General features: G+C 42.0%; 1 protein-coding gene across 1 annotated transcript; it reads right to left on the bottom strand.

The window, feature by feature from the left end:
* Positions 1 to 358: 358 nt before the first annotated feature.
* On the bottom strand, positions 359 to 1,761 carry LOC6551901 (endonuclease G, mitochondrial). Its single transcript, XM_001980580.3, has 3 exons — positions 1,528 to 1,761; positions 1,297 to 1,473; positions 359 to 1,242 (listed from the first exon to the last, which is right to left on the bottom strand). Exons 1-3 carry the CDS (start codon positions 1,684 to 1,686, stop codon positions 439 to 441), a joined length of 1,140 nt encoding a protein of 379 aa, XP_001980616.1. The 5' UTR covers positions 1,687 to 1,761; the 3' UTR covers positions 359 to 438.
* Positions 1,762 to 9,976: the final 8,215 nt, after the last annotated feature.

Raw genomic sequence — 9,976 nt, 5'->3', positions numbered from 1 at the left:
TGGTCTCCATAAAGCCAAGGGGCCCAGCAGCTGCCCACCAGACCATGCACAATGAGTTGGTTTGGTGGTTTGGCTGCTTGGTTGCTGGGTTGCTGGGTTGCTTGGCGACGGGGTGGCGCTACCAGTTAGCAAGTAAAAACCCTTTAACTCATTTGTTTTGCTTAGCACATGAGCAGCTACAACAACAGCTACAGCAACAACCACTAGGGGCGGCTTGCAAAACAGGGGGCGTGTGAAACAACGTTTAGCTAGACATTATGGCTCAAGATGTACACACTCCCCTGACAAGAACTTTTCTTGATTTACCAACTGAAATACATTTAAAATGCGAAATTTTTAAAGAGGAAAATCTATGCCTATAGGCTACAAGAATAACTTATTAAACTTGTTGGCTGAGTATATTATTTAGTTATAAAACGTGTAATACATGTGTACACTTTACTCATCCTGAAAATCCGTCATCGAAGGCCCTCTGACAGGCAAATCAATTGGATCGCGCTGCTGGCCGTCACAAAATTTGAGTCCTGCGAAGTGTTCAATATCACGGATATCGGATAAAAACGAACGCAGATCCATATCATTGTCCAGATAGGCATTGGGCACAACATAACCTTCCATAATGGGCAAATCACTATTACACGTATTCTCCCTAATGATGATTTTGAAAAAGTGCGTTGGAACAGCAACCGTGTTCATGCCCATTACATGGTAACGAACGGACCAGTTCCTGAACGTAATCCTTTGGGGCATAAACATGGGACCGGTATAGACATGAACGGAACCGTATTCGAGCGCCATTTCCCGAACATAGTTTTCCAAACGGAACCAAATGTGGTTTTTGAGCCCACGATTAATGGGCACGATGTTGGAAAACTTGTAGGTCTCCAGGAACATAAGCACATCGCATTTGTAGTTTTGAGGAGAGGCCAAGTGTCCACCAACCCAATCGGTGTTCTTGAAGTCTCGCATATTTGCACTGAATGTCGTCGGTATGGTACTGTCTGCTATGTACGCATTTGGCTTATTTAAAGTCTTTTGATCCCTGGAAATTAGGCACTCGTCTCTGACGTGTTCGCATACCCAATGGGCAATACGATTGCGACGATCGTACGACAGCACAAAGTTTTTGTAGACGTGTATATCATCCATACCGGGAAATCCATACTTCATAATGCCAGCTACAAGTTCAAGTTTCTCATGTGGGTTTCCATCTGGCCCGACTAAAAATGTCATGTAAGACATCTTAAAAAATCCTTAGTCACAATCGATTTTTGCCGCACTTAATATTCGACTCACTGCTTTATGCGTCTTGGTCCGACTCCATAGTACAAAGTGGTCGAATATGGATACACTACCAGGATCTTGTCCTTCTGAAAATCCTTTGCTACTCCCATGCTCTTCTCCACCACTTTTTGACTGCTCAGTTTCTGCACTTGTAGTTGACTTTTTAGACGAATCCCCAAACATCGCTAACTAAAATAAAAGAGCTTTTAAATGCCTCATTATTATAAGATATGGCTGACTTACTGCCCTAAAAATTTGTCGACGGCATTGATAGACATACGGATCATTAACCATGACAGATTTAATTTTTCTAAATGAAATATGTTGTTGCACAATAGCTCCGAGAATAAAACAGGATACTCCCGATATTGCACACAATGCAACGGCTACATAAGTTGACATTGTCTGAATGCTTAAGTTAAGGTGTGCAAAACTGCACTTCGGCACTGTTGGACTGTATATAAATTAAAATAGACATATTTCTTTAAATTTACTGAATGAATTTTCGCCAAACAATTTTTTCATTACTAAATAGGTATCATTTATATATTTAATTTCTCACAATTGACAGTTTGAGCAAAAGTGTTCCTATTGCCTTAAATGTTCTTCATAGAAATATCTTCTAGGTAGAAAAATTTTATAATTACCATCAATTAAGCCAGAAACACCTTCATAAAGCTCTGCTTTATTTTTTCTTCCACTTAAACTGAATAAATGAACCCTACATATTCACATTTTAACACCACACACTAATAAATATTATGAGTAATGTGAACTTAATGACTTGCCATATATGTCAGCAAGTTTAAAGTTACTTCTCACTTATATGGAAGACATCTTCATTGAGCAGCTCAAGAAAGTTGTCTGCCTAAAGAAAATGAATTGTGCTAATTCACGTCAGAATCTTAAATCTCCTTTTCGCCCTCCAAAAACCCATTCCTTAACACCCAGAAGAAAAGCTAGAGTTTCCCGCCCCCATTCGCGACGTTTTTCTACTTTATAATGATAACATTTTCATGTTTTACAATGTTGTAATGCCTGGATATGAGTCCCCAAAGCGACATCCTGCGCCAGACGATGTTTTTATGACGTCATTTAGGGGTTAATGTGTGTGCGAGTGTGCGCGTCATGGTTGATTCATTAATTTTGAAAAGTTTTCAAAACTATTAACAGCAACAATCTTTCCACAGCGGCATTGCGCTTTGCGAGCCGAGCTACACGACTTTTCGTTGTCAATTAACATTTTCGCCAAGGAGCAGCAGCGCACGGTTGCATTATTAAAGAGCTCAATCAGCCTTGGAAGCGGAAACGGAAACGGAAGTGAATTTCAAGTTTTTATTCTTACACTTCCCATGGGGGAAACTTTTCGGGGCGGCGGAAGGGGGCGAAGTGCACGTTTACATCCGCGTTTAGTTTGCCTTTGTTTGAGGCCCAGAAAAGTTAGCGCATTTCATTTATTCATGCCTCCTTGACCAGTCCCCTTTCCCACTTCTCCCTGCCCCTCGCCCCACCGATCCATCTCCATTTGTTGCGCCTGCCCCTTCCCCTTTTGCTTGGAAGGAAACAGGAAGAGGCAGCATGTCGCGTCCTGTGCTAAATGTAATTTTCCGTTGTTAAATCCTGTTTTTCAAAACTTCTTTCCAAAGTGCAATGGAAGTCAGCTCGAGCAGACAACAAGCAAAACGTAACAAAAATGGAAGAAAGTGGAAAAACAAAAACCAAAACCAAAACCTGCAGTGCTACCAAGAAATATCAGGCAGTTGGTGAGAGAAATAAATTGCTTGGCACTCATCATCTCCTCAACTGCAGTGCGAACAGAGGCAATATTTTCAGATTGCACGATAAAATCTTTGCAAAAGTTTAGAGCTCATAGTTTGATTAATGCAGTTTAAGCAGGAAATCCATTTTGTATGCTTCACAGAGCACTTAGTCAAAATGCAATAAAGTACTTAGACTCTATGTGGTCTTCATTAAAACAAAAATTAATTGCTAATAGCCTTATTAATTGTTTATTCAATTTGCTTTTTAATGCCATGCATGTTAGCTATTTATTCCATAATCAACTGCATAACTGGCTGCCTTTGCCAAGAGTTCACCTCCTTTTCCCAAAGTTATGGTCCATGATGATGGTAAATATTGTTGAAAGCCACGCCCAACTAATTACAACTTCTTATGTCCCGCAACACATTTACTTTAATTAAGTTATTTGCCCCGCCCAACGAGGGTACATTTCGGTTGGCCAAAATGACAAATGTACCGGCGAGAACGCCTACCGAAAAAACTTTACAGCATCGCGTAAGCAGGTCATAGTTTTTATATGTGCGAGTACATCTTCTGACTGACAGCCCCTCTTCCATGCTCCATCCTCCATTCTCCACCTACTCTGGCCCACCGCTTTTTCGTCCTTTGGCCAGGACTCACTCAGTCCCTGAGGTCTTTGTCCACTTGCCAGGAAAACAAATTTACGGCATTGCTTTTAGTTGTTCCTCGTTATTGTTGTTGCACATTTGAAATGTACATAATAATTCACACTCACTGGGCGGGGGGCGATGGTTGGGAGTGTCGGTGGGGGGTGGTGGGTGGCTGGTGGTGGGGGACCACGCACAAATCTACGCCAAAAGTAAAGTCATAAGAAAATGCATAAAACATGCCCAACATTCGCCGTCAACGTCGCCAACACTTCAGCTGCCTGCCTGCCAGGCAAAAACTTTTCTCATCATCAACCACAAACAAAGGGCAAAACAATGGAGGAGCAAGCGGGATGGCACTACAGGCCAGTGGGAGAGGGGCGAAGGGGGGCCCGAAAAAAGCTGAGACCCGAATCGGTGGACCAGGCCCAAAACATAAATTGCTGCAGGACAGAATGTAGTTCACACTGGGAAAAGTATCTACGAACTTGGTCCATTTTGGTAATACAATATAAAAGTTCCAAGAACGGGAGCATTTGGAAAATTATTAAAAATCGGACTCAAATATGGGAATTTAATTTAAAAATGATTTGAAATATTTATTATTTGATCACATAATAAAATTGATAAAAAGAGTTTCTGTTATCTTTAATGTGAAATTTTTTTTGTTACTCACTTGATTAACGAATAAAGTGATCGACTGAAAATGAAGTTTAGTAGTTGTCTTGAAAAAAGTTACTGTGTAGACAATGGCATTGCCAAACTCCCTCGAAGACCACCCCCAAGATCACGCCCACGCCTACTGCTAGTGCCACGCCCAACCGGCTAAGCCACAACAACTTTGCAGCAATTAAGCTCCGGGCCAGTTCTGACATTGGGCCCAAAGCAAGGCAAAGTACGGCGGGGCGGGGGGGAGAGCAAATAATTTTTAATTGTGCTGCACAATGCTGTAAAATTAATTCATCTTTTTCACACTCAAATAAATTGCTGTTGACGCGACAACAACAACAGCAGTTGGGTGCCGGGCATTGGGTGGTGAATGGTGGGTGGCGGGTGGTGGGTGGCGTGTGGCAGAATGGGAAAGTGGCAGCAAGTTGTTGTCGTCGCCGTCGTCTGCTCAAGAGCGTAAGTAATTACATTTTCTTTGTGCTGTTGCCAAAACGTTGCAATTCCTGCTCTGATGCCCCTTGAACTCGAATCCTCGGCCTTCCTCCGCCACCCACATGTCCCTCATCTGCTGCCTTTGGCTGCAACCTGTCACTTGCCGGTGGCAAAAAGGACAAAAAACGGGTCTAAAACAGCGGTGCCAAGTAAAACAAAACTGCACTGCAGCTGCGCGACGGCATACATGGCGTATACGTAACGTGCTGGAGGAGCAGCAATTTCTTTAATATATTTACGCCCAATGCTTGTAGCAAAACAAACAATGACGCATACAATTTATATTTAATTATGCGCAAATTAGTCTGCTCTACCCCCGCACACACACACACACACACAAACACAAACGCACACACACACTAGCACAAAAACCAAAGCAGTTGAAAGTGTTGGCACATGACAAACACTCGCAACTTTTTGCCCTCATATATAGGGTACCACATGCATATATATAAATAAATGCGGGTCCGGGAACTGCGAGTTGAGTTTTTGTTTACAGTTCAGTTTCGGTCGGATTTTACGCTAATTTCCCTCGCCCAGTTCATTGCGGCCTTGTTGCACTTTTTATTGTATTGCATGCTTGCAAGTAATTTGCCCAAAAGCTAATGAATATTCAGCAGCCGAGAGCAGGCAATAGCTTATAGTTATAACCCCAGCTATGTCATATCCCTTGCACTTAAGGCCAGCCGTATTCTATCCGTTTAAATTATTCAATTTCCTTGCCCCGGCTGCTGTACGGATTTGGATTTGAACACCTCACCAGTCGGACGGCCGAAGGCTGCCACGTGGCAGGTTTAAAAGGTCCCCGGGCGATGGGCCAACTGTGCGTATACGCAATTAATAGAAGCATAAAAAGGATCACAAGGGGAAAGGATACAAGGCGGGCGGAAAGGAATTTTGGAATTTCGAACGATGAAAATACTTTAATGTTGAATTTTAGAAATGTTTGCTGTGCTGCTGTAGTATTATACTTTCAATTAATGAGTCCCCGCATCGATGTACCAAAAAATATATGAATATTCCGCAAGCTCAAATTCTTTTGGCAAGAATCTCTATCGCTGGTTCTACAAACTTTCGAAAAGTGCTTCTGTCGAGAGGAGTTCTTGCCGTGAAGAGTTTAACAATTTAAGTTGTGCAAGAATCTGCACAACTTTGTCAATCGAATAGTTTCGCCAGCAGGAAACTTTAAAGACACACCTCTGGGGAGGTGGCCCGCCCCCTCCTAATTTATCCCGCTTTCCTGGCCAACATTTGCACACTCATTAAACGCTGCACATCAAGTTGGGTCCCCCAAGCCCGCACAATTTATGGCGGCAACTGTGAGTTGCATGCCTCCGTAATTAACTTGTTGTGCCCGCCTCGCATGCAGCACAGTGGGGCGCATAGCGGATGCAGACGGTACAGGTGGCACTGCGGTGGGGGGACTATTATTAGAAGCCCCGAAGCGATGGCAGGAACACTGAATTTATGAATGGCAAACGCTTTGGACCAGTTTCGTAGGGGTGGGTCATGCAAATGCGAATATGCGATACGGCCATACACCGAAAACAAACTCGCAATTCATCGAAAGCTTTTATTTCCTTCAAGGTACTTTGAACCATCGTACTATACTATTCTCAACAGTTAATTTGGTCGTTTCAACCTATTTTCAATAATGGATTAATAGGTTAGTTCACTTTATACAATACAGATATTTTCTTCTTTATTATTTTGTATGATGAAATAATATAACTCCAGCATTTTATGGTATATTTTGTCCTACACAGCAAAATCCTCTATTTTACATATATCTGCTACTTTTTTAATTTTTAAATAATCGTTACAAATTTAGGGTAGCTTTGCATTACTTTGAACCCCTGTGGAATCACTCCCCACATGCCCATTTGATAGAAATTCGCCAACTGTCGTTGACAGGCAAAGGAAACAATACATTGCGAAAAACCGCGTCAAACAACGATGTCTGAAGAGGGGAAAGCTGAAAATGGGAAAATGGCAAAACGGGAAAAGGGGTACAGACAGGGGTTTCCGCTGGGTTCGCTGCATGCATGTGAATTGCTGAATTGGGTGCGCCGCCGCTTATAAAGAACAATACCAGCAACAACAAGCCCAGCGACTGCAAATTGTCGCGACGACAAAATGCTTGAAATGTCTGTGACCTTTAAGGGGCTCAGAAGGGGGTTGGGGTCACTCGAGTGGGGCGCCTCAAAGGCGCAACACCTTCCCAGACGAGTCCTTTGGGTATTTTGGTTGCAAATTGTTTAGCTCGGCAGACGCATTATACAAATGAGAAAATGAATTAAATAAGTTCCCATTGTTTATATTTCTCTCGTGCGTGACTTTGTCAACATATGGGCCTTTAAAACGTACAATATACTGCTTTTCAACTTAAAGTGTGCAAATATTACTATAGTAATATTTTTTTCGACTACCCATCTTTCGTAGTCATCTTTTTACGCCATGCAGTGAAATACATCCCTAAATTCAACACCGTTTGACCCACAATTAATGTATGTACATAAACCAATCGCCAATAGCGAGCCACATAATATTTTTTACTTGCCACCCTAAACACACAATGAAATATTAAATGATTTCACACACACAAGCACGTAGATACTCGCACAATTCCATACACTAAGCCTTGTATAGCGACAAACTGAAGTTCAACTAATACTGATTTATTTATATATTTACGTAATGGCATAAATGTTATCGCAGGCAAACAATACAAAAGCCTGACAATGACGAGGGCCACAGAAGGGGCGGAAGAGGTGGGCGGTATGGGGGTGGAAAGGGGGCCACAAGCGGGAATAAAAATGGGAACTAGCCAAAGGACCCTCGCAAATGGTCATTTATAACGATTGCCAAAGGTTACGGTTTGGGAAAACGGGGATAAAGCATTACATAATAATAAAATAAACAGCGTCTCGAAAGGGTTACACTGAGCAAAAGTCCATCGCCTTGGAAAATTCGTTTAGCAAATGTAGAATATATATATACAATATTTGTAGTATTTTTTTCTATAAAAAGAATTCGTAAGATTTATGACATAGGTTATATAACTACTAACGAATTCCGCACATTTTCTATTTACAAACAATAGGCTTTTCTTTATGTGTAGTTGTCTTGCCAGCCCTCCCAGAATTTCCCTTTCACTTTTCATGTTGCATCATTTAATATGCGGCGCATTTGAACGCTTTATCTCAAGCGGGCCAGTGCGATCCTTCCGTCCGCCGACTGGAGTATTTATCATCAATCAACGCACGGCCTGCTGCACAAACACACACATGCACACTCGCACTCGCACACGCACACGCACACCAGTCCAGTGGCACTCACACATATGTCCGCTTATGACTTTTGGCCAAAAAAAATGGGGGGAAAACTGCGCATCTTCAACTGAACTGGACTCTGGGCCGGGGCTGATTGATGAATCGCACATGTAAATTAATTTTCTGATGTTTTCTTCATTCTCATTTCAGTCTTGTCAGAGTTGTTTGCACCAACTGTCTGTGCTTTCCACATGTGTGCGTGTGTGTGTGAGAGAGTATCTGTATCTGTAGTTGGTCCTGGGATATTCAGATACCCCCACTGAGCTACATTCTGCAATGGCTGGCATTTGTAAGCCGCTTAATTGCTTTATTTCGCCGTCTTTGAATGGCCCTTCTTTACTGCTCTGACTTCACTTTTTCACTTCACATCCTCGCCCCACTCACAATTTTCCCCCTGCCATTTCTCCAATTGGCTTTTCCGTGAATTTCAGCTAGATACTATTTTGCCAACAGATTCTTGGTAATGTTAAGGCCTGCTAACTGGGGTTGAGTTCGTATGCGCTCCAATTAGAGCATCAAGAGGGTACACTTAAATTCAAAAATGATTTGCCAAATTGAGTTATAAAAGCTGTGCAAGTACACAAGCTTATATAAATCAAGAAAATTATTATTTGTATAACAATATTGATAGTAAGTACACAAGCTTATATAAATCAAGCAAATATTCACTAACAATATTGATAGTAATAGTAATACAAATTCGTTATCTTACACAGGGCTATTATATTTAGCCATCTCTAAAGAACAAGTGTAGATTAAAGAGAATACAGCAGTCGGCCGCTTCATTAGCCGTTTTGCCTGAGCTTGTTATTTATATGCCCGTTCCCTTTGATATATTGAAAAGCATTTTCCGCTACAGAGTAAAATTGCAAAGGAATGTGGCAAGCTCATAAGCCCGTGTGTGTGGCCCGAAGAATAAGTGTCCTGGGCACGCACTCCATCCCAGTGTATTCTCCTTTTTTTTTAAGCAAACGAACCCAATCCACATGGGCTCGTTGGTTTGTTTTATGGTACATTTAAGTTAATATGATTTACATTCGGCGGCGGATGTCAAAGCTAACTGGGGACGCGTGGGGGAGTGGCTGCCATTAAAGATCAATCAAAAACGTTTATCCTTGATTATTTGTCATTATCCTTTTTGCGGCAACAAAGCAAAACCGAGCGAACAAAGCCAGCTACATTGATGGCTTAAACTGTATCCGAGTGTGTAGGCCTGCGATGCTGCGAGTAGTCCCTTATTTATTTTGTACATTTCAAATGCCTGCTAATGCCAATGCTAACCATGGCCCAAAGTCCCATCCAAAATCCCCTTTTACCGCAACGCGAGCGCGTGATAAATGACATTAATCCGCCATGTTCAGCGTTTCAAGTGGTAAAGCCGCAAAAAAAAACCATAGAAATTTCCCGCAAGCCGACAAATGCCAGCGGACCTCTCATGCAGAAACTATATTTGTTTTGTTAATAGTCCCGCTCAACTCATCGGAACTCGCAGTCGACCCTGCTGATAAGACAAGTGGCTTTCACTCTTGATATATAGACACAGGTGCCATTGCCCAGCCGTAGGCGTTCATTCAGTCAGGCGACGATTAATATTCATTAGTTCGCGGACCCGGGAAATTCTCATGCAAACCAAGGAAAGGACAAGGTAGAAAACCACATACAAGTATATAAAAATTAACCCACACTTTCTGATTGGTAAATGTCAAAATATGGCGGGTAGACCCCCTTTTCCGGATAAATATATTAAATCACTATTAAAATGTATTTTCCTAAAACGGTTTAGACACTATG

This window comes from Drosophila erecta, unplaced genomic scaffold (genome assembly GCF_003286155.1).
Source record: "Drosophila erecta strain 14021-0224.00,06,07 unplaced genomic scaffold, DereRS2 tig00000000-arrow-pilon, whole genome shotgun sequence".
NCBI lineage: Eukaryota > Metazoa > Arthropoda > Insecta > Diptera > Drosophilidae > Drosophila > Drosophila erecta.
Note: the sequence above shows the minus strand (reverse complement) of the source record. Positions and strands in the feature narration are given on the sequence as shown.